A 24,518-nucleotide genomic window follows, 5' to 3' on the forward strand; every position below is an offset into this window, starting at 1 on the left:
TACCACCCCTTCCATGAACCTCCCCGCCACCCCTCAAAGTGCCCCCTCGCCTGGGCCTGCAGGTCCCGCTGACATGGCTGTAGTAGGCTGTCTTGTGCTAATGCACTCTGATCTTTTCTTCAGTGGCTGAACTTTCTAGATTTCCACTGATGAGCCAGAACTCAATATATGTCAAGTTATCTAAGAAAACTTTAAAAACACCCTAATTTCAGAAAATAAGCAAGTTTTCCTGTCCAAACTTTTAAATCTACATACTAAACTTCGACTCACACCTGATGGACCTTCACGATCTGATTCCTCCTAATTCTCCCACTCCAGTCGTCTCTCTCTCCCCCTCCCTCCTCCCTACCCCCTCCCCCTCCCCCAAGAGAACTTCTGAGGCTCTAGTAATAGAGAATAATAGAGAAGCCTGGATTTCCCAAGTTACTTCACAACCTCCTACCCCAGGAGGAAACGCACTCCCCTTGTCTTGTCAGCTTCGTGGGTAATTTCTCATCCCTAAGAATCCAACTCAGATGTCACCTTCTCTTCTCTTTCCTTCCCACTCTGCCCCGCTCCAGAACGCGCCCCCCACACACAATCGGGACATAATCTGATCCCTTACCTCTGTGCAGTCTCCAGGCCTCTGCTCTCCCCTCACTGCAGGCGCAGTGACATGCGTACCCAACCATCTCCCGCCCTCAACTGTATACTCCTTTCAGGGTCCATGTTTGCTCATCATTTTATCCCCACCACCCAGAAGAGCAGCACAAGGAGGCATTCAACGGACATCTGTGGAGCTGTACATTTATTTGTTACAGAAAGCAAAAAAGTCTATGGCCTAAAAATCTGCATTTCTCTGGATAGCCATGTTATCTAGAATATTATAAAGTATGCATCTTAAATATGAAAAATGTTTAATATTTACGACCTAATGAATAATCCTTTCAGATCAATCATGGATTCATTCCTTCAGCAAATATCTGGGCTCCTGTTAGCTGCCAGGAACTGAGCTGGGCGAGGGCACCTGTTCGCCCCTAGGCCGCCCTTGCATACTGAGGCAGGGCACCCTCTAGACAGATGAATCCTAAAACCTGGGCGCAGGACTCCACATGACCGCCTCATTCGGCACCCACGGGTATGGAGGCTCTGCTTATAATAGTTAGAGAAAGTGCCTACTTTTGGAGCCCAGATTCTAGTGAGGGAGACAGGCAAACAGTGTCAATTTCCAACATTTCCTATATGACTGAAAAATCAGACTTTGACACACAACACTTAATGTTCCCCATCCAAACCCTCACCTCATTACACACTGGTATTCTAATCATCAATTTGAACTCCGGCTGAGGCATCCACCTATGCAGCAGAGAGTTCTAGTACCCTTTTAGGCAGGAAACACACACTGTTTTCAGATTGAAGCAGGCCATAAAATTGACCACATTTTCAAATATCACCTTATGGTGACTGGCCCAATTTATTTCACCAAGGAATATTTTCAATTAATCTGTTGGATTTTTCAAGTCATTTCTTACCTTGCACGTGCTTGAGAATTTTTTTTCTGCAATTGTCAATATTTCATAAGATACTTTACTCAGTTTGGAATTATTTGCTTTAACAGTTCGTTGCTTAACACTGCTACACTCTTAGCTACTAAAGTTAAATATAAAAGATAATTGCTATTCCCAGTTGATAAAACACCTTAGAATACAAATCTTTTAAAACAATAACTAAAATAAACTTACTTTTCTAATATTAAAAAATCTCTTCACAGTTAAGGGGAGAACACTCATTTTTTTCATCTTTGTATGAAATGTATATTATATTCTTATTTCTGACCAATTGCTTTTCTCTTGCAAAATAGATCAGTTTGCCTCCAAGTTCTGCAAGTAATGTTCTCACTAAATGTCAACTACAACTCTCTTCACTTCCTGTTAATCTAATGTGTAGTATAGTACAAAAATAAATCTCAAGAGAAGTATGGAAGAGGGATGAAAAAAATAATTCATGGTGATCCAGTTGGCAAAAAATATCCAACCATTCATTTCAGATTCCTTGATCCAAATATGGCTCCTGTTAAGAGACAGGAAATCTTAGCCCTTAATACTCACATCAAATGGTTGGGAAGGCAGTGTAATTTTGTCAAATTTAATTAATTCATTCAACAAATATTTATTAAGCATCTCACGAGAGAGACGAATTGGGCAGGGCAAGTGGAAGTGAACAAGAGAAATGGAACCAGCGCCCCTGGAGCTCACCATGGAGCACGGTCAACATCCAACAAGCTGCCATTCCTGTCACTGAAGAGATACTTTATTCTAAGACTTATGGTAAAACTTCCTTCTGTTTAATGCAGAGCCTTACCTCGTAGATTTCTGGGATGAATCTGTTTAGTTCGAGGCATCTTCTGTGATTCAGGGGCCCCTTTTCCTTCTTAGAAACTGTAAGAAGAGCAGGTCACAGAAACGTAGCTCCATAAACTTAACATCCATCAATTAATCCGTGTGCTGAAAAAGAAAAAAACAAATCACATTTTACTACCTTCAAAGGAAAAAGACATTTCAAAAGTTATGGCTTCGCACAGTACTAACCTAAACTCAACAAAGGTAACCAAGCTGGAGACCACTGCAAAAGATAACTTACTAACTTTTAACTAAACATAGGACAGGTTATTGTGCCAATATCTGGGCTTTCCCATTAAGAAAACAGAAAAAAAAATCACTGTACCTTTATCATAGAAGAGTGAAAAAAATTCACTAAACTCTGTTTCAAAGTAACATCATCAGGTACAATTCAAGTAGAACATCAGGCTATAAAAGGGTCATGCTGTATACACTACGTGTCTGCCCATTCATAAGCTCTTTGGGGACAGGGACCATGCCTCATTCATCTGTTTTAGTGAGGGAACTCAGTTAACACATGTGGTTGCTATTGTGGCTGCTCCCCAATTATTCCTGTTCTCCCTCCTAGGCTCATGGTATGACTGCACTGTCTGCCTCCCTGTGTTCAGCCAGAAGTGTGACCAGTTCTGGCTAATGACCCGTGAGTGGAGAACCACATTGCTTCCGGGCTGGAGCATTTAGCTATCACAGTGAGAGCCTCCAGAGCTCTCTTCCCTCTGCCACAGGATAGGCACTATTTTAGAAAGTGAGTCTGACAACACAGAGTTGAGCTCCAGCTGACCCAACATGGTCATGTAGCATAGACAAGAGACTTTTGTTGTTTTAAATCACTGAGGTTTGGGAGTTACCTGTTACTGCAGCATAACCTAGTCTGTCCTGACTTACACATTTTAAAAACAATGATCTGAAACATAATATGCCAAGATGGTAATAATCCAAAATCTAACATTTCTCTCCCCAAATCAGGTACCTCAGTCTCCTCTCCCACAAGATCATCAAGGATCCTAGAGCTAAAAGTTCAGTTTTAACTTCCTGCAATAAAGCTGATAAGCAATGCTTGTTACGATGGTGTTAAACGTGAAATACATTTACTGACTAAGCAAAGACACAAGAATGGAACAGGAATGCTTTGCTTAAAACTTTGGTTATATCCAGCACCGCAGAACAAGAGAATACTTACTGAGCACCTACTGTGTGCCTACGTACCTTCCGTACACGACCTAATTTAACCCCAATAATAACTGGTAAGGCAGCTAATGCTTATCCATTGTATACATAAGAAAATTAAGGCAGGGAGAGGTTAACTAACCTGTCCATGGTCAGCAACCAAGGCATGTGGTGCCAGTGACTCAGTTACTCTCAGTGCTTATTTCCTCACTGGAGATAATACCTACTCCCATGGTTTGATTCAAGAGGCTGTACACCACAAATCATGACTATACGTTTTGGTGTCAAACCAGACTGGGTTCAAAACCAGGCTCTACCCCTTACTGTGTGGTCTTTTTCAAGGTACTTAACCTCTCTGAAGATCAGATTTCCCAACTGTAAAACTAGGAAATAGTATCCACCTCATAGGGTTGTTGTGAGAACAAAGTGAAACAACATAGATGTTCTCTTTACCCACTGCCTGGCACACAAAAATACTCAAATATCAATTCTCCTTAAGAAAGCCTATGTCAGAAAGACTACATCTAACATCCCAGTATGAGATTTTAATAATGTATGGTTTCATTATAGCAAAGAAGAAATAGAAGGAAAGGTTACAATTAACTTCAGTATTTTATCGCTGATATGGTAAAATGTAGGCACTGCACAAACATATTTGCAATTTTTTTAATTCTATGGGGAAAAATATGAAGCATGATGGCTCAATACTATGTACTTCATCTAGCACTGCACTAAATGATCTATAAAAGATACCGTTCCTCAACTGCCTGCATTAAAGACACCCACCATCCGATTCATGAAGCTTGATTCAATAGAGAATTTAGACGCTAGAGCCAAGTAAATTGTATGAATGCTTAACTACATTCCTTGTTAAACTTAAAGCTTTTAAACGGTCACGATATTTGAAAGTTTTTAAACCGTGAACTCCGAATGTAATACAATCACGTGATCCCATAAGCTCAGGAACATAAACGTATACGCAAATTCGCGATCAGTAACAGCTCTCTGCCACTCCGTTCACTGCCTACCCACTGTCCCTAGGTGTCCATCCCATGTTTAAATCCTTGTGGGAGGGAAGTGAGTATTTCCAAAGACAGCAGCACTGCAGTGACTAGGACGAGTGATAATCCGTTCCTTTACAGGAAAGAAAGAAACACTACATTGGAGCAAAAACCTGACACGATCAAAAAGCGTAAAGACAGTTGCAAGGAGAAAAAACATGAATGAATGTGGAGGGCGGAGCCTGGGAAAACCCCTCTGCAACGCTGCACTGAACAAAGCGCTTCGCATGCCAGGAGGAGGGGGGAATGGAAGTGCCAGCTCAGGAAGGAGCCCGGAGTGGGTGCGGAGCGCAGGAGGAGGAGGACGAGATGAGGCGAGCGCGGCCGCCCTGAGACTCCTCCTCGCCGCCAGCTCCGCCGCCGCCCCCTCCCCTCTCCAGCAGCAACTCCTTCCCTAGCCCGACCCCGAGGCGAGCCTGAGCCCACCCGCGCCCAAACCCACCGCCCTCCTCCCAACTGCTGCAGGCGCGTACTCCCAACCCGGAAAGAAACTACCCAGGTGGCTGGGAGTAAACAGGCACTTCGAGCAAAGAACGAAAGGAAGAGAAAGCCACAAAGCCGGGAGGTTGGGAAGCCGAGGCCTGGTCTCCTTCACCCCCCACCCTCTTGCAAAATGCGTCTGCGGCTGGAACGCGGGTGGGGAGGCTGGGTCCCTCCGTACCTGCTCGGTTCGCAGGACCGCAGCCCGGGCCGCTCGCGCGCGGCGAGGGCGCCCAGAAGTGGCAAGTGTCTCCCGCACGCAGCCATCCCCTCTGCAAGGTCGGCGGTTGCACACACACGCACACACACACACGCGCGCCCGCACGCCCCCCGCCCGCGGAGGGGATGTGGTCCTGCCCCCTCCCCCACCGCTCCCCGCCGCCCTCCCAGCTGCAGCGCCCCCGCCGAACCTGCTGCCAGGACGCCCGGCGGAGCCGCTGCCGCTGCAGCCGGCCCTGGAGCTGCGCTGCTGATGGCGGCGGCCGCAGCTCGGAAGCTCCGCGACCCCCGCGCGCGGCGGCGGCGGCGGCGGCGGCGGCGCCCGGAATCCCTCCTTCACTTGACAACCCCAAACACAAACATAACCTCCCGCTGCTGCGCCCGGTCCCCCGGCTCCGTCCGTCCTCCCCGCCGCCGCCGCCCGGCAGCAGCCACACTAAAGGCCGGCGACTGGCACTCACACCACCCAGCGCTGAAATATTAAACAGGGGAGCCGGCCGGGGGGCGGGGGGGGAGCGCGGGGCGCGCGGGCGGGGGCCGCAGGCGCCAGGAGGGGGAGGCGGCCGCGCTCGCCGGCGCCCGGGGCCGCGGCATGATCGTCGCCGCCGGGGAGGGGGCGTTCGGGGGCCGGGCGGCGAGGCCGGGGGCGCGCACCACGGCGAGGCTGGGCGGGCAGCCCCGGGGCCGTGGGGCCGGGGCCAAGGAGGGCGGGCGCGGGCTTTACCTCTCCCCGGGGCAGAGTAGGGCACGTTTAGCTTCTTTAGGGGCGCCGGGAGGAGCGCGGGCCAGGCGGCGCGGGGGAGGGAGGGCGAAGGTCGGAGGCTTTCCCGCGGGTGGGCGGGGCGGCAGGGGATCCCCGGGGGCGGGAGGCGGGGAGGCCGCGGGCTGCGACGCGCGGGCGGGGGAGGGGGCGTCCCCCGGCGGGGACTGGGGCGGGGGCTTGGCGGGGGGAGGGGCAGGGGTCACCCCGGGCGCGGAAGCCCAGCGGGACAGGCGCAGCCGCCAGCCCAGCCCTGCCCTGGGGTGCGGGTCGGGTAGGGTAGGGTGGCTGTCCCGGCTTGGAGCTCGTGTGGAGCCCGGAGCCCCGGGTCTCCCCGGCGGGGCGGGCCCCGGACCGCGCCTCCCCCCGCCGCCCGCCCCCGGCTCCGCCCGCCCGGCCGCCGCAGGGACGGGGGAGGGGGGGCGGAAGGAGGCGGTGGCGCGGCCCGAGGGGGGAGGGGCGGGGTTAGGGACGCGAGGGGCGGGAGCCGGGGTCGCGCCGGCTCGGGGACTGGCGCCCGGCGGGGGCGGAGGGGCGGGCCCGGCCGGTCACGCGGCCTCGGGAAGGCCTGGCCGGGTCGCGCAGTTGGGGGCGGTTGGTCCGGGCAGAGGGGCGGGGACGGGCGGGGCGGTAGTTTCTCTTTACCGTCTCTTTACTTTCTAAAGCAGGATGTGGGCCGGCCCGGTGACGTCATGGGGTCTCCCAGCCCCGCCCCTCGCCCGGGCCACATGGAGGAGGGGAAGGGAGAAGGGAGGGGGGGACCCCAAGGGGGTTTCCTCAGCAACGCGTGGAGGGAAGGGGAAAGTCATTGTGAAACTTGAAACTCATTAACTTTGAAAAACAACTTAAAAAAAACTCGGGAGGGGGGCGGGGTGTCGGTTTGCAGGGTGGAAGGGGACATATTATTAACCCTGAACTGAAACCACTTTTTGGTGGCGGATGTTCTATTAAAAGATTGAGGAAAGCCAAGGTTATTCCAGAGGCCCTCCAAAGCTCGCTGGTGGTTCCCAGAGCCGGAGCTGCGAGCGCAGTTAACCCTTTCCTGTCGGCCTGACAGCTTGGGGCAGGAAGGGCCGGGGTCTTTGGGGTCAGGACAGGGGGCTGCAGGGCTGGGCAGCTGACCTGGCACCTGGAACGCCAGGGAGGAGAGAAAGGGGGAAGAGGGAGTAGCTACCATAAACCAGAGGTTGACCCCGGCTGCTAGAAAGCGATAGAGGAAGCAAGGAGTGGGAATCTATGGAAAAGAAATCAGGGGGGGCCGGACCAAGCTAACGAGGAAGGTTTTTGGCGTTAGACCTAGAGAATGTTAGAAGTTTGGGGCTCAGAAATTCCACATGTACACCTCAAGAAGCAGGCAAAAGTGATTGGTTTAAGGATCAACGCTCAATTTGGGAGGAATAAGGTAAAACAAATTTTGATGAAGAAAAATTTCTTAGATTAAACCAAACTGCTTTCCCCTTTTAAGGAATAAAAATGCTAAACGACCATACACCCGCTACGCTGGCCATCTGTGCCAACTTGAGTTGTTTTGTTCCCTGGGGCTTCCATAAAGACATCTAAGTTTTTCCTGCTAGGGTTGACCCCCAAAACTCCCCTGAGGAAACCCCACCTCCAGCTCATTTGAGCAAAGGAAAGCTGAACACACCAGAATGGGAATGATTGAAAACGGAATACCCAATAATGGCAAAACAACGGCATGTAAAGGGGGGAATATGCCTATTAACTAAATGTGGTCATCAGAGCAAAGATCATCCAACAACTGCCTACATTTGAAGTGATGTTTAGCATACTATGCTTTCAACCTTGCAATAAAATGATGCAATTTTTAAAATTTTCGATGTGATATAATTACGTCTCTTTCATGAAATGACAGCTAATGGATTGCAATCACAAAAAGTATGTAATGTAGGTTCCCAACTGGGTGTTTGAATAGAAAACATAAACATGCATTTAAATGTGTGTGTACCTAATCTGTCAGAGGATAAAGATTAAGGTAGTTTGACAATTATTAATTCCACTTTGTGTCACGTGCTTAGTCAAAAATGCTAACTGAATGAATATATTTTTAACCCAATAGTTGTCAAACATAACAAACACATTTTGTGAACAATGTATATGTGGAATTTGGCATTGCTGTGAACTTTTTAACAAATGAGACATGCAATTTGGAGTTATCATAGATTAATTTTGTCATTTCAATTCGTTAAAGAACTTTTTTCTTAGACTACTCACAATTTAACTTTCTTGAACAGCAAATCAGTGTTAAACTTTTCCTTGAAACATATACAATACCGAACAGTTTCCTATTTTCTATTTTCGAATTTTCTAAATGCAATTTCTTTTCCTATTTCTGTCTTCAGTTCTAACTTCCTTGTTATCAGAATGCAGGGAAATCCAGCTAACCTATAGCGTAGCTGGTTTCGGCTTGTTTTGTGGCAAAGTAAATACAGTTTCTCAAATTGTATCTGATAAACGGAATGTGGAAAAAAAACAATTTTTTGACCCAGAAGATAAATGTGAATGGTAAACAGCAGTTTGAACTGTCAAATATTGTAGAACAATGGAGGAGGTGACCGTACTCTAAAGGAAAAAAAAAAGGAGGGGGCGCTCCTGGGGCCCATTTCTCTCTGGCTGCATCCCCACTGGCCGTGGGACGCTTTGGGAGCCCCCCTTGGGGAGTGGGGTTCAAGTGAGGGCAGTGTCACTGACAGGCTCTACAGACATTTTCCCTGCTGAGCAGTTTTGGGAGGACGCAAGTCCGCCCCGGGGCTTCGTCGCGGGACTCCGCCGGCCCGCCACGTCCACCGAGACCCGCGCCACCACCGCTGCCCGCGCGTCTCCGGCCCGGGTTCCCACGCGGCCGCCCGGCCCGGCCCGGCTCGGGCTCCCCCCTGGCGCGGCCCCGCGGCCCGGGCCCTCCGCCCTGCGCGCGGCCCGGCAGCGCCACCGCCACCGCCACGCGGAGATCCCGGAGGTTCCTCCCCGCCGGCGGCCGGGTCACGCCGCCGCCCGGCCCTCCCCTCCGCCCTCCGCCCTCCGCCCTCCGCGCGCGCCGGGCTTTCCCGTCCACCGGCCGGATCCCCTCCTCCTCGGGGCGACCTGGCGACAAAACCTTCCCCGCACGCTCCGCCAACTCTGCCCCACGCCCAGGCTCTTCCCGAGCTAGACGCCAGACAAAAGAACCCGGAGCAAACTTACCCGAACTGCAACGCAAAAGTCTGATCCAAAGCTTCCTGGGTTTAACTTTTAATTTTAAAAACAACAAAAGCAGAAACCAAAAGCGTCCTAGGTTGGAAGTGGGCGTGAGAGGAAATGCTAGGGGGGAGGCGCTTCATTCCCTCGGCTGCTTTTGCCCCCCCCTTTTCTGGCCCCTGCCTGGGGCTTTGATGTTATCTAGTGCACGTTGCTTTATACCGTGGGCTCAGCGCCGAGAATGATATACGGATATTTGGCACGTTATGTGCTGGTTTGAAGAGACGGAAGCAGGTGGTCACGGTAAAGGATTCCCACTTCTTACCCCCGCAGTGAAAAAGGATCATTTGCACTGGCTTCCTTTTCTTTGTCACCTGGAGTGAAATGAACAACCCACCTATCTAGTAATCCTGGAGAGCTGGCCTGTGTGTTATTTTCTGTTAAACACGAAAAAGGAGGCCTTCCAAATTAGATTCATTTTCCCTCCACTCCTTGCACAAACTTAGAACAAGGTGGGATTGTGTGTTTTTTGAGGCTTCGTTTCCTTTTCAGATCTCAGTTTTGAAAGTAATATCATTTCCCTTCTAAGATAGACTTATAGCCTCGAAGAGACCAGAATATATGTCTGAAGAAAATAAACCCCACAACAACATGGCTTTCATATACCACTCTTATAGGTCAGAATTTCCCCGCACCCTCTCCCTCCTGTTATGGACGCTTGTAACCGCTGATTTTATCTTAGTTAAGTGGACACTAGCAGAAACTGGATCTATTTTGACATTGGATTAGCAGTCTCAGGACCATCACAGACAAAGCACTAACACAGAATGCTTTTTTTATAGATTAGTAATCAAGAGGCAAGGCACTGTCTGCCTTTCAACCCTGTTCATCCACTTCATGCCAACACCAGCCTGTGTTGGGGCCTTGCCCTCTGGGAGTTTACAAATTAATGGAGACAGGATAAACACATGGAAAAATACCTAGAGGGAAAAAAGATAGAAGAAGCAGCTTATAAACAGAGCCAATTAAAGTTATACAGAGTTATTTACATGACCGCTGAGAGCTTTCTGGATTGCGTGGAGGGCAGGATCATCAGAGAAAGTTCCATCCTGAGGGAGAGTTCTGAGTAGGATTTTGAAGGAGAGAAAGGTCATGATTTAGCAGTGGTGTGAGAACTGCATTCCAGGCAAGGGAAATAGCTTGAAGTTGAGAGCAGGTGAACGGCATGTGATGGTTTTTCTGACTAGAGCAGAAAGTTGAAGCAAATGTGAAACAAGTAAGGTGGCCATATATGTGTAGCATCCAAGCCAGGACACTTTTGAGAATGAAAGAGAAGCTGTTTATAACTATGCCCAGATGAAAGACATACACTTGGACTGTCTTGGGCAAAGGAGAAGGCTGTGTTCTCTAGGAAGGAGCTATGAAGACGGAATGGGCAGGCAACAGACGACCAGAGAAAAGCCTTCTCAAGCCACAGTAGGAAGGAGAATTAAGACATGATACTGCAAACACTTGGTAGTCATTGGGAGACGTCTGGACTGAGAATGATCTTTTTAAGGAAAGTTATTGTCACTGATGGATTTAGGATCCATCATCGTAGTGTTTGTATCGGCAGAAGTGGTAATAGTAGCAGTGGTGGTGGTAGTAACTGACAGAGAGTTTATGACTTGGCTTTGCTGTATGAACTCATTTTATGGCCATCATAAACCCATACTACAGATAAAGAAAGAGAGGCTTAGAAATGCTAAATAATCTGCCTGCAGCCACAGACGTAGTAAATGATAAATGCATGATTGGAATCCAGAGAATATTGAGATACTTAAAGCTTAAAGATTGTATTTTGTGAAAAATATTACAGTAACTATAATGTTCAACATCTGTGGAGCAAAGAAGAAAAAGGAATGAAAAAAATCTGTAGTTTCAAGTTTTGAGAACTTGGTAAATTGTGTGATGAAAATGGGGAAGTTGGAATGGTGTGATGCTTGATGAGGGGAAGAGAAAATGTCTTTAATTTTAACCATGTTTAGTTTGAGAAGGATGATGTAACCACATTTATGCCAATGTTAATGCTATTAACTTTACAGGATACGCTATTAGAAGGTACCTGGTCTCTAACTTCACTTAAAAGCACCTAGTTCAATGCCAAGTAATGAGAGCTTAATGAGTATTATTGGCATATTATCTGTGAAAGAGATTACAGAAAACTACAAATAATTGTTAGAAGCAAAACTTACAGTTCCTAAAAGAATTCTTCATAAGCAACGCCCACAAGGGAGCGTACTGGGGACCACTAGAAAGAGGCAACAGGGGGCCACCCTGGAGGTATGTATATTGGGTAAGTTCTCTTGCTCCACTTTGGCACCCTGGGGTTTGCAGGTTTGGATCCTGGGCGGGAACCTACACACCGCTCATCAAGCCGTGAGGTGGTAGTGTTCCACGTACAAAAAATAGAGGAAGATTGGCACAAATGTTAGCTCAGTGACAATCTTCCTGAAGCAAAAAAAGGAGGATGGACAACAGAGCTTAGCTCAGGGCCAATCTTCCTCACCAAAAAAAAAAAAGAGAGAGAGGTAACAGTGTATAACTAAAACTATCCAACCTTATCCATGATCTAAATAATCCAACCTTTATCCAAGATCTATGATGTGGAAAGAACCAAGTGCAAAAATCTAAGACACTATTAGTTGGCTTGGGCTGCCATAACATAGTACCGTAAACTGGGTAACTCAAACAATAGAAATTTATTTCCTCACAGATCTGGAGGCTGGAAGTCCAAGATCAAAGTTTGGCTGGTTTGGTTTTAGTGAGAGCTCTCTTTCTGGCTTGCAGCTGGCCAGCCACCTCCTCAATATGGCCCCACGTGGTCTTTCCTGAGTGTGTGCACACAGGTAGAGCAAGTGAGCTCTCTGGTGTCTCTTATAAGCACACTAATCCTGTGAGATCAGGGCCCCACCCTTATGACCTTGTTTAACTTAATTACCTCCTAAAGACCCTCTTTCTTTCCGACCACAGGCATATTGAGGGCAGGACTTCAACACATGAATTTGAGGATGGGGGGAGAGATGCAATTCAGTCCATAGCAGACACCAAGAGCATTTTTTACATGGAATTGCAGAGTGAATTGATAATCACCTAGGAAAGGGCCATGTCAGGAGCTTGAAGATGAAATCAGTAATGTGGGCTTTAGGGTCAGAGTTACCTGGGTTCCAGTCAGAGAGGACACTGGTGACTGTGGGAAAGGTCCCTCCCATCTCTTTAAGCCTCAGTACCTTCCTCGTAGGGATGAAGAGAAAGAGAATTGAGTGAAACACTAGATGTGAATACCTGGAACTGATGGACTACTCAGTCAATGCTAGGTACTCATAACTATCACTACTGTTTTACTGATGCTGCTGCATAAGAAAATTGGAAACTGGATAGCTGTGCATTAGACTGCAGCCTCCTCTATCCAAGGAGAAACACTGCTGGGGCATGCTTAACCTGCTTTATCATAGCCTCAGAGTCCAAAAAGAGTTCCTTCTAGTCTCTTTTATTTCCAGGAAGAGTTACTCCTAAATAACTCTTAAAACGCTGGGTACTCTACTTTTTAACATTTCTAGTAAAACAACTCTCAAACCTCCTGTGGAAAGCCGTTTTGGTATACACATTTAATGATTATAAATAAAACCATTTTGTTGATTGTCAAGGAATTTAAGGGTCTCATTTTTCCCATTGTGTTCGCAATCTGAGCATATGTAAATTAAGCACTCTCTATCTATCCTATCTAAAGTCTGGATGTCCCTTCCCCTACCCGATACTCCCTGTCTCATCACTCCATTAATTTCCTTTATAACATCTAACATTCTGAAATTATCATATTGATTTACTTGTCTGTTATCTCTCAATCCTCAAGTAGAATATGAGGGCCATGAATGGAGGGGGCTTGATTTGTTCCCCACTGAATCGCTAGCACTTGGAACAATGTCACAATAAGTATTTGTTGAACGAATGAACGAGAGAGCCATAACTCCTTCCCAACTGAGTGCCATGCTGCTAGTGACCTTCAGATCCTGCTTTATAGATGGAAGGGACCGGCTCTCAGGATGGCCCCAAACTGGTAGCTTTGTTGCAGTTTGAGTCCTGTTCATCATTCAGTTTCGTTACTAAGGCTTTCATGCCAACATTACTGTTTTCTTACTTTTGCATTTTCCTTTGAACAACTGGAATGTTTTAATTTCTGGACTCAATGTTTTATAACATGGTTAAAGCAGACCTGCTCATTTTATAAACTGGGAAGCTGAAAGAGGACGTGGTCATCGGTATTGTCACCAGCTGGCTACTGGCAGAGCTTGACTGGAGAACTCCCAGCCAATCCTTCCTCCGTTATTCCTGCTCCCAGATCCTTTTCCTTTTATACCCTTCTCTGATTCTCACCCTCTAGCAACCCCATTGCCTTTCACTTGCTCTTAATCTTCATTCCCATATTTTAGAAAAAATGTTTCTCCAGAAGCCACAGTTTTGATTGAGGTTTCCTGGCTTAAGCATTTTATGTCGAAAGGAAAGAAGGAAGGAAGGAAAGGAGGAAGGGAGGGAGGGAAGGAAGAAGAGAGAGAAAGGTAGATGTGTATGTGTATAAAATTAAGAAAATATATGGCAGAACAAGGGTTTAAAAAGTGATTTATAGGAAGAGTCATTCACCGAGTTCTCCTGACTAATTCAATTCACACTCCATAACTTTCCTTTCTGGGTTGCTATAAGTGTTGAATTAAAGAGGGTTAAAAATCAGGCATATTCTTAGTGAGGAATGGAGGGGAGAAAACAACTACTTAGTAATACCCCTACTACCTAGAGAGAATTCACTGGTTCCAGACTCTACTACTAATAAGCAGCATGCATTAAACATTTATGGAAAAAGTCAACCTAGTGATTACAAGCGTGCACTTGGAAGCCAGCAAGCCTAAACTGAGTCCCAACTCTGCCAGATGCATAATCTTGGGCAATTTGACTTTCTGTGCCTCAGTTTACTCATCTGTAAAGTGGATATAATTGGAGTCTTCATAGAATTATTATGAGGGTTAGATGAGCTGATGTTTCTAAAGTGCTCAGATTCATCACATAGTTATAAGTGTTGACCCATTCCTCACTGCATGTCCAGCACTCTTCTAAGGGTGTGTTAACATTTATTACCTTTTAAATACTAAAATAAGTCTCTGGAAACTGGGGAGATCAGATAACTAAATGTAACCTGGTGCCCTGGATGGGACCCTGGAATAGAGAGAGGACATTAATGGGAAAACTTGGTGACATCCAAATAAAGTCTGGAGTTTAGTTAATAGTAATGTACCAATGGTAGTTTCTCATTTTTCACAAATGGATCATGGTAACGTAAGATACTAGCAATAAGGAAACTGAGCGAGGGTGTCCAGGAACTCTCTGTACAAACTTTACAAATTTTCTGTAAATCTAAATATTTAAAAATAAAGCTTATTTAAAAAAAATAATGACCTGCTGCTCGAGGTCCTGTTGTTTTCCTTGTGTTACTGATAAAGGAACACAGGCTTAGAGAGGTAACATGTCCAGGGGAAAACCACACATGGCCTCACAGGGACCCTCCTCGTCTGCAGGGGAGACCACATGCTGAACCCCTAGACCTGCCTGCCTCCTAGTGAGTGTGAGCTTTCCTTCACACTGTCTTCTGCAGCCGTCCAGGCCCTGGGCTAGCAGGTGGGGCCTAAACACAGTTATGAAGCAGAGAGTGTTTTTCTTCAAGTTCCCTTTCTCCTCTTTGAGATTTAATTCCCACCTTGATGGCCTATCTAGTAGAACCTGATTTCAGGTTTAAAAAATATCTATATATATCTATACATATCTATATCTCTCTCTCTCTCTCTCTCTCTATATATATATAATATTTCAGGTTTAGAATTATCTATCTATCCATCCACATACACACATATGTGTGTGTGTGTATATTTCCCCTCCAGGCATATTTTCATTTTGATGGGGCTTATATCTATAATTATGAAATTTCAGCATCGGCACAGGGGTACACTAGGTGTGTGGACCAGCCTGCAGGACAGGATTCAATATAACACTAAAGCATTTCAAGTTTCGCTTCTAAATCACTGGTTATAAGTTAACTGCCGACCGTACAATTCCTCCTCTACCAGCCGTGCAAGCGCTCTCTTTTTGCAAACACATCTCAGCTCCCAGTGTCTGCCTCCTACACTAGTGTCTCTGTTACCCCAGGCCTTACCAGGTCCCAAACTCACCAGCTTACGGCTTTTTAAATATCTTGTTGAGCTCTAAGAAGTTTTCTCTAGACGCCTCTTCATTGAGCGAAATTTTGCAACTGAATTGTTTCTGGGAAACAACTCTTAAACTCATCCGTTTTTTCCTTTCCTAAACTCAATGCTGTTCTAGTCTCTATTATTTTGTTTAATTTTCTATTTGTAAAAGCCCATGGTTTGTGATTTTGAGTTTATCGGTATCTTCTTTTCATGGTAGTTCCCATTATGCTGAAATGTCTATGGTATTAGTATAAAGAAACCCAAGAATCTAGAGTCAAAGTCCAAATTGGAAAAAGTGGGAGAAAGAGCGCTAGACAGAATGGACTTTACAGAGGCAAAGGAAAATGAAAGTAACATTAATATACAAGTAAGAGAGACAAGCAAGGGAATGAAAGACAGGAGTAAACCACTACTAAAAGGACAATTATAGCTCATGGTAAAATTTAACATGTTTTGTGTGCTTTTTAAATTTCAGCTATTTTAATATCTGCAAGGGGAGGTGGAGCTTGATTTATAGCAGATGATTGGAAATGGAACAAAGGTTAAAATAAGGCTTCTAAATAAGGCTATGTATGTGTATGTGTGTGTATGGTGACTATCAGCTAGCTAGATGGCTGTCTAACCTAAAGATAGTGTAGATATTATTTGTAAGATTTTTTGCTATTAATGCATTATGCACATGAGGGTTGGTAATTATAAAAAATATTGATGCAAGCAGGAAATCTTGGCACAGTCGTGGCATGTAGTGCTCAGAGGAGGAGTAACAGGACACACACATTTGTCTTCTGCTTGCTACTCATACAACTGTCGTTCCCAACTGTTGTGGAACCTTCTGGTTGCAAAATTCCATCCTTCACATAGTAACAAGAGAGTCAAAACAGTTCCTCCCTCCTGAGCTCTGAGTACACAACAGTTTCGTAACCATGTTCTCTCAGAAAGTTCCATAGTCCACCCCTCTGGAACAAAATTAAATGATTTCTGGAAAGATAAACCAGACATTTCTCTAACATAGCTCTTCTCCTACTTGTCTTATTCTAAAAGCATAGTTTTCTGGTACCTAAAGTTTGATTAAGGGAAGAATGGTGCTTAGCTTCTGAATTTTCTTCAAAAATATTTTTCTAACATCTCAGTAAGCACTCCTTTTAAGTATTTGTTCTGAGCAACTGATGATCTTATATCCACTCTGATGCTATTAAAACAAATCCACACAATTTTCTTCACTCAAACCTCTAATGAGATTTCTTATTAAGAAATTTGCTTATTTAGAAAAAAAGGCTTGTCCCAAACCAATTATTATTCAAAAAATTTTCCAAACATAAATTATTTTATGATAGTGGGCTGTGATTCAGAGTCCCAAAAGGCCAAGCTGACATTCTGCAATAAATCACAAGAAAATATTTTGTTTTTGTCTATTCTCACAAATTCAAAGAAAGCCAGACTAAAGTTGGGCAGTACTTAAATGAAAAATTCTGCGATGCTGCAGAAATAGTAACAGATGATTTAATAGTATGCATTTCTTGCTATTAAGATTTCCCTGAAGCTTGCTTTACTTTTCTAGTAATCTAAAATGTATGGCAGTACTGAGATGTCATGATGGAATATTGGCCAGTTGTGTAGCAGATAAGTCAAAGGAATCATTCTTCTAGGTTAAGCTAAAGGTCTAGGAAAAAAGAAAGAAATATTAGTGTTTCTTATTATGCCAAATTACAGCTCAGATACATTGCTAATTAGCAATTTAAGATTAACACGCTAAAGTACTAAGGGGCATTTTACGGTTCCTCATCTGTAAAGTGAGGTGATAATCATAACCTGCTTTCTAGGGATGCTTTCCAGAAGAGCAATGAGTGCCTATGAAGTCATCTGGATGTATCTACTTCTATAAAAGTATCCAACTAAATAGCTCCTTCCTTTCATCCTTCCACGATATGTGATGTCTCCTTTATATTACTCTCCCGCGTCTGTTCATTATATCCTCCTTTCTTTCTTCGCTCCCGTAGTAATTAGATTTCTTCTCAAGTCAGCATTTATTTCCATATTCGTAACTACTTACCACTCTACTGCTTCATTTTCTTTCTCTTTTTCGCTTCTGAATTTGAAGTGAATGGCTTAGTCTTAAACCCAGGGCAGTATTATTTTTAGATGCTATGAAGTCTGTGAATTGGACATCTTCCCTCTTAAATTCAATTACGATTACTTCTTCTATTAATATTTACAAGTGCATTGAATTCTTTGGTTGAAAAATGCTACAGAATCTCTCTTTTTCTTCTAGTGTGTATTCCCCTGACATCTGGCTTCTTGAGTATACATTCTCTGACTCATTAAAATCAGAATTATCTCCTTACAACCACCCCTACCCCACAATTTTGACATTACTTCCAACCACATTTTTCTAATTCCCTCAATTTTCTATTAACCAACACCCTCCTGCTTGTTTTCTCAATACTAATTCCTTGGTTTTTCCCTCCACATTTAGAAGATCTGGGATTTCATTATTACCCTGAGATGTAGAGGTCCAATATGATACATTTTTAACTTTTCTTCCTCACTCTTCTTCAAAAGATTGCTAAAGATAAGACGCAAGTGCGCTCTATATTACATTGAATAAAAGGCTGCTCAATAGTAGATTAATCCAGGGTACTCCAGTGTTGCCAATATTAACATTGGAGAGTGTCTGGGGAGAGAGCACAGTTGTCCACCATGACATCAACTTGGAAAAGATAGACCTAGAGTCCAAACATTCCTCGCTTCTCTTAATCAGGCACACCATCCTAATTATCTCCTAAAAATAATGCTTTGATCATGTAACTCCCTTACTGAGGAGAATAAGTAGCTTCCTTCTAACTACAAGATGCAGTCCACATTCTGCAATGTTTGTTGCTTCCCTTGTTCCATGTTTCCAATCATTGTCATTGCACGGAATGTCTGCCTTCCTCCTCTTTACTCATCTAAACCCTACCTATTCTCTAAGATCCAGCTGAGTTGTCCCTTTTCCGTGACCACTCCATGAAGTGATCCAATGGGCTTATAAAAAATCGGCATACTCTCTAGGTAGTTAATCATGCCAGCAACTTTAAGTGCTATTGTTGTTTTACTTTTTCTGGGTTTCTATCTTCTGCTCTAAATTGTTTAGAACAGATAACTCCATCTTATTATTCCATATAGCCCTCACATTAGTCTTCTTTATAAATTAATTAATAACCAACTCTGGATTTATCCATGAACCATCCTTTCAGAGAAATGAGAGCCATAGACTGTTACTTGTTGTATCCAGTACTTTTTTTGTGTATGTGAGAAACAGGTAAGTAATACCTTTTATCACTAACATTGATGCCTCATTGAGTTTTGGGTTTTATCTGTAAAGTGACTGTGATGGACTAGCTCACTAAAGTCCATTCTAGGGTAAAGACTCTGATTTTGTTCTTTTGGGTTTTTTTTGCTGAGGAAGATTTGCCCTGAGCTATAACATCCATTGCCAATCTTCTTCTTTTTGTATGTGAGCCACCACCACAGCGTGGCCACTGACAGACGGTGGTGTAAGACTTCATCTGGGAACTGAATGCAGGCCACCCACAAGGAGAGCACCACACTTAACCACTAGGCCACTGGGGCTGGCCCTCTGGTTTTGATAGTTCTACATCAAAGATTGGTACATTTTCTGATCAGGTATTTTGTGATAATATAAACTTTAATCACAGACCTCACCTTTTTAGATTTTCTTTACTCCATTCTCTTAGTATGGGCTCCTTCGTTCTTTTTCATTATGACCTACTTGAGACGACATTGTCAAAATTGCATGTTATTTCAGCATATAGTCGAAAATCTCCAACAATCTTCAGTTACAATATTTAGATGATATATTCTAGGCTCTTTTCAATATGAGATAACATGCTAGATGTAATTGCTTTCACTGTAAAATACTGATTTGAAAACAAAATTAGTCTGTGCATTTTGCCCCTTTCTTCTGTACTATATAATTTTATTATGCCTACAAAAATTATGTGATAATTTCCACAAACCTTACTGCATTTCAGTAAAAGTTAAAATTTAAAAATATCTTCTTATGTTACTTTTCATAGGGAATGTTGAGAGATTAGGGACAACTGATTGGAAATTTTTCAAAGGGTAGTACAAAAATACGAAAGGTTGCTTTCTGTGTTTGCTTTGAAATCCTGGCTAGAAATCACCTGCCTAGAAACAATACATAAATCTGAAATCTAAATGTTTACTTAATCCTTCGAAAGTTTTCCTCAACTTAAATATTAATGAATCAAAACTATTTTCTAGGTGACATAATTAAAAACGGTTGATTAAAAAGCTATGGGTTCCATAGGACGGTGCAACACAAGGAGGGGACTGTCAGGTCAACTATGGACTTTAATTAATAACAGTGTATCAATATTGGCCTATCAGTTGTAACAAATGAACCACACCAATGCAAAATGTTGATAATAGTGGAAACGGGGTTGGTAGGAGAAGGAGCACTCTTTGCTACACCTAAAACTGCTCTAAAAATAAACTCTATTAATTTTTTTAAAAAGCTATGGGCTCTAGTTAATGTTGTATATGCCATGTGTAAACACGTGTATGCCATGTTGCCTTCTCAATGAAATTTATCCCCTAAGGTCTTTAAAGATAGAGCATGTTACTTTTCTCTGCCTTAATTTATCCAGTTTTTCACTTTTTACTCTCAGCTGAGTTCCAGAAAGGTTGTCCAAGAGAAAATTGCTTATTTTTTCCAAATCTTTCTAAACTTAAGCATTTTACTGTAAACACGCCTCCCTTTCCTCCAATCTAACTATGATGTTTCAGTTATCATTAACATTAAACACTTTCCACATCTGTTGTCCTCAAGATGTGATTCACCGAGAAGCGCTGGAAAGTAGAAACGATGACAATTTGAATTCTGTGCAAACATGAAATTCTAAATATATTTAATACCTAGTTGGTGTTAGTATGATCTCTTTCAAAAATTTTTTCTCTGTCCAATTGTTAGAAGTTTGTATTCATTCATTGCAAACATGCACCTTGTATAATACTAACCCAAACAATAGTTTGGTGAATCTTGCCTTTTATCTCAGCCCTGTGAAGGTTTCAACTTTCCTGATGTCCAAGGACCTATCCAAGAAAGAACACCTATTTTATAACCTAAATAGAATGATTTCCTCCCACTAATGGCCAAATATGATGCTTAAAATTCTTATAAGGTGAGACAAGAACCTACTTGCCTTGTTATCTTGGGCAAGTTATTTCTTTCTCAGCTTCAATTTCTTTATTTTGTAATATAGTGATAGCATACAAAGACTAGTGAGATAACTTGTTTTCAAAAAACAACTGTTCAAAAAGCATGGTGTGTTATATAAACTATAACTGTAATATTTTAATGTGTTTCTTTGGTCTCAATGAGCTTGGTTAAATTTGTGCTTGACGGTCCTAGTCCCAGTTGGCTCTGTATCCCTGCCCTCTGGTGATGGGAAACTTGTCTGCCCCTCTTCAACTCGTAACTCCTCCGCAGACCTGCCTGCTTATCTTGCTTTTAGCAGAAACTGTAGACCAGCTTGTGGAGAAAGTTAAGACTATTAGAACGAGAAGTTCCTTACCCCTTGATATGCCACCATTTCTGTTACTCCACCTTCTTCTGCTCTCCTGCTCTCTCGTCTTGAGGAAGTGGAATCTATTCTCTACATAAGGCCAATACGCTTCCCTGCTGACTCTGCTTCCTTTGGTCCCTTCCAAGTATTAGCCCCTCAGTTTCCCCTTCTCTTGATTCTCTCTCTCCTACCCCACAGACCCTTTTTCTCCTGCTGCAAATCTGCTCAAATACCTCCTAAAATCAAAAAAGCTTTTCTTAGACTCAGTTTCTCAACCCATCGACTATGCTGTTTCTGGTTTTCTCTTGACCTCGAAACTTACAAGCCTAATCTACACTCATTGCCCCAGCATCCACAGAATGCCCGTTCCTCTTATCCAGTAGCAAGATCTCTCAAGCTTCCACTAAGTTAGAAACGGTGTAGGTTAACTGCACCTGTTATGTGTACAGCTCTTTGTAGTCTACAACATGCCTTCACATAATTTTGTGTATCATAGTGGATTTTTAGCTTCATTCCCAGCTATGTTTTATGTTTCCACTCATGTTTTTCTCTTCTTTTGTCCGCATCTCAATTTATGCTGCCTTAATGTATTTGCATATCCTTGAAAATTACCTGATACCCTTTAGACAACAGGTGAAGGATTTTTTTTTTTAAAAATTCCTAATTTTACTAATAAGAAATTAGTATTCATGAAAGAGTTTTGATGACTTGTCAGGATTTTCACACACATTAAATGACAGCGACAGGATTTAAACTCAAATATTCTGATCCCAAACTTAATACACTTCCATAAAATCATGGCTAGCGTTTATAGTGACTGCTCTGTATTACTTCCTTTCTACTTTAGTGGCTAATGGATATGATTCAGTCCTTTTATTTTTCATTTCCTCCTAACTAAACTGACATCTTTCATGTTTCCAATTTGTCTTCAATTCAGCCATCAAAATTAGAACTATGGCAATCTTCTTCTCAAATATTATCTTATTACTTACAGGCTAAATTCTAAATTTCTTAACATAGCTTCAAGGCCCTCTGTTACTGACTCCTAACTTATGTTTCAATCTTATCAAACCATGCATTGGGCAAATGTTTACTGAGTATCTATTATGTGCCAGGCAATGTTCTAGATGTTGGAAACACAGTGATGAATAAGACACCCTAGATCCCTGCTCTCTTGGAGTTAACATTGTCCTTCTGTCTCTGTTGTATTGAATAATTTACAACCATCCGAACTTGCTGAAACATTTCCTTTCTTTATGATTTTGCTCATGTTAGTACTATCTGGTCTACCTCTTCTTTCAATGCCCAATTCAAATTGCCACATCCAACAGGAAAATGTCCCCACCCTGTTTCTTTTCTATTGTCATAGGTAGTTCCTTTACCTCCACACGAGTTGTCTTTTCATTTACTCGTATAAACAAATACAAACATATTTCACATATCTTTCCTATGTGTTTGCAAGTAACATAAGGAAGGAAATCATGTTTTGTTCCTTTGTGTTTACGTTTTCCATGGTACCTCGCACAAAGTAGTCATTTAACAAATGTTCATTCACAGCTTGACTGTATGAGTGAATTAAGAGCAGAGAGGTATGATCTTGTCAGATAAGTGACCCACCTTAGCCGTATCTCCTAAAATGATTTGCTCAAAGATTTTAGGTGTATATTTTTTAACCTGAACTTTTTTCTTTTTTAAAATTAATGTGCAGTTTTTCGCCAAAGTTTAAAGAGTCAGATTCTTATAATGCAAGTTGTAAAAAAAGCTGATCCTACCATTGCCATTCTCATCTTTCCCGTTAGGCACAATGTTTTGTGGCTTAGACAGAAAAATTTTCAATTCTTTTAGCCAATTCTTTAATATTTACATTCGTAACTATAAATAACTTAAGTGTATTGCTAATTTTTAAGTTTTCAATTTAGACATTGTCTGTTGACTTCACATGAGGCTTTCTCTCTTTTTCATCAGCACTCTCTGTCTGCCTGTCTGCCTGCAGCACAGTTATAATGCCCATCCCCCTATGTGCCCCATTTAGATTATAGTTTTGCTTGGATCAACAGTGTTTACAGGTATGCTATCACCATGACCACAGCTGTTATTATGAACACTATTCACGGTTCAACCACATAATATACCACCATGATTTTTCTTTTTCTTCATTTCCCTGGTGAAAATAATTATCTAATTAGTATCTTTGCTTGGCTTTTTACGTATTTATTAATTCAATCTAAGATGGCTAAATGCCGTCTTAATACATTCAAACTCACTCAATAGAGTGTTAATTTGATTTTGTTGAATAGCTCTCTCCTAGAGCTTTTTGACTTGTGTTCTAAAGAGTCAACCCCTAGGCCTGACAAATCACTGTTTTCTTGGGGATCCCCTTTACCATTATTCTGGGGGTTGCCGTCTCCCGTTTCTCAGGTGGGACACCGTTTCCTGGATCCTGTGCCTTCCTCTTAATTTATTCCCTTATTTGAGTGGTGCTCATCCTGCAGGGGCTTCCTAAAAAAGGGTTCATGGAAAACAAAAATTTTTGAGACTTGGAACATCTGAGAATACCTTTATTCTGCCTTCACACTTTGTAATTTGTCTGGATAAGCTTTTTATGATGGAAATAATTTTTCTTTAGAATTTTCAAAGCATTAATTCATTGTCTTCTAGCTTCCTGCATTACTATTGAAAAGTTTCATGACATTCTGAATCTCAATTCTTTCTATGAAATCTCTTCTTTCTAGAAGCTCATAGTATATTCTCTTTGTCTCCAGAGTTCTGAAATTTCACAGGGATGTATCTTAGTGTGGGTTTATTACTGTCTCTGCTGCTGGGTTTATTTTGACCTAAAAACTCATGTCCTTGTGTCTGGGGAAGAATTGAGCTATTTCATTGGTGATTTTCTCTTCTCTATTTTTTCAGTTCTCTCTTTGTGGACTCCTATCATACAGATGTTGGACCTCTTGGACATGCCCTCTATTTTTCTTAGCTTTCTCCTCTTTTTTCCATTTTTTCTTCACTTTTGAAAGATTTCCTCTAATTTGTCTTCCAACTCTTCTATTAAAATTTTTATTTCCATAATTCTCTTTAATTTCTAAACAGTCTTTTCTCCCCAAATATTCTCTTTCTAAAACAGCATGCTTTTCTTGTCTTCTATGTGCAATAGCTTATCTCTGAGTTTATTAATAATAGTTTTTAAGTTTTATTCTCCCTGACAGTCTTTGTTTTCTCCGATTGCTTTTTTCCTGATTACTTGTTTCAGTCTCTTTCATATTAGAATCAAGTCCTGGTCAGCCTAGTGAGGCTACTCTCACTAGGAATGCACACTAACAGCTGAGAAGATGAGTGTGTGTCTAGTTTTTATTAACCAGGGACTTCCTGTACGATGACCTGGCTTTACTCTTCCCTGTGAAGTC

The 24,518-nt window shown here is 43.0% G+C and overlaps 1 protein-coding gene across 4 annotated transcripts in view; it reads right to left on the reverse strand.

Annotated features, from left to right (window-relative positions):
- HIVEP1 (HIVEP zinc finger 1) overlaps positions 1-9,391 on the reverse strand; it is a 136,296-nt gene extending 126,905 nt beyond the window's left edge. The window contains exons 1-2 of one of the 4 annotated variants that reach the window (XM_046640033.1): positions 9,264-9,391; positions 2,341-2,483 (exon numbers count right to left, since the gene is read on the reverse strand). In XM_046640033.1, coding sequence (XP_046495989.1) covers positions 2,341-2,380 — 40 coding nt within the window. In that variant the 5' untranslated portion in view covers positions 2,381-2,483; positions 9,264-9,391. Of the gene's footprint in view, positions 1-2,340; positions 2,484-5,496; positions 5,655-6,029; positions 6,406-9,263 lie in introns of those variants that run through there. The other 3 variants (XM_046640032.1, XM_046640035.1, XM_046640031.1) reach the window with 3 other exon arrangements.
- Positions 9,392-24,518: the final 15,127 nt, after the last annotated feature.

This window comes from Equus quagga, chromosome 15 (assembly GCF_021613505.1).
Source record: "Equus quagga isolate Etosha38 chromosome 15, UCLA_HA_Equagga_1.0, whole genome shotgun sequence".
In the NCBI taxonomy this organism is placed as follows: Eukaryota; Metazoa; Chordata; class Mammalia; order Perissodactyla; family Equidae; genus Equus; species Equus quagga.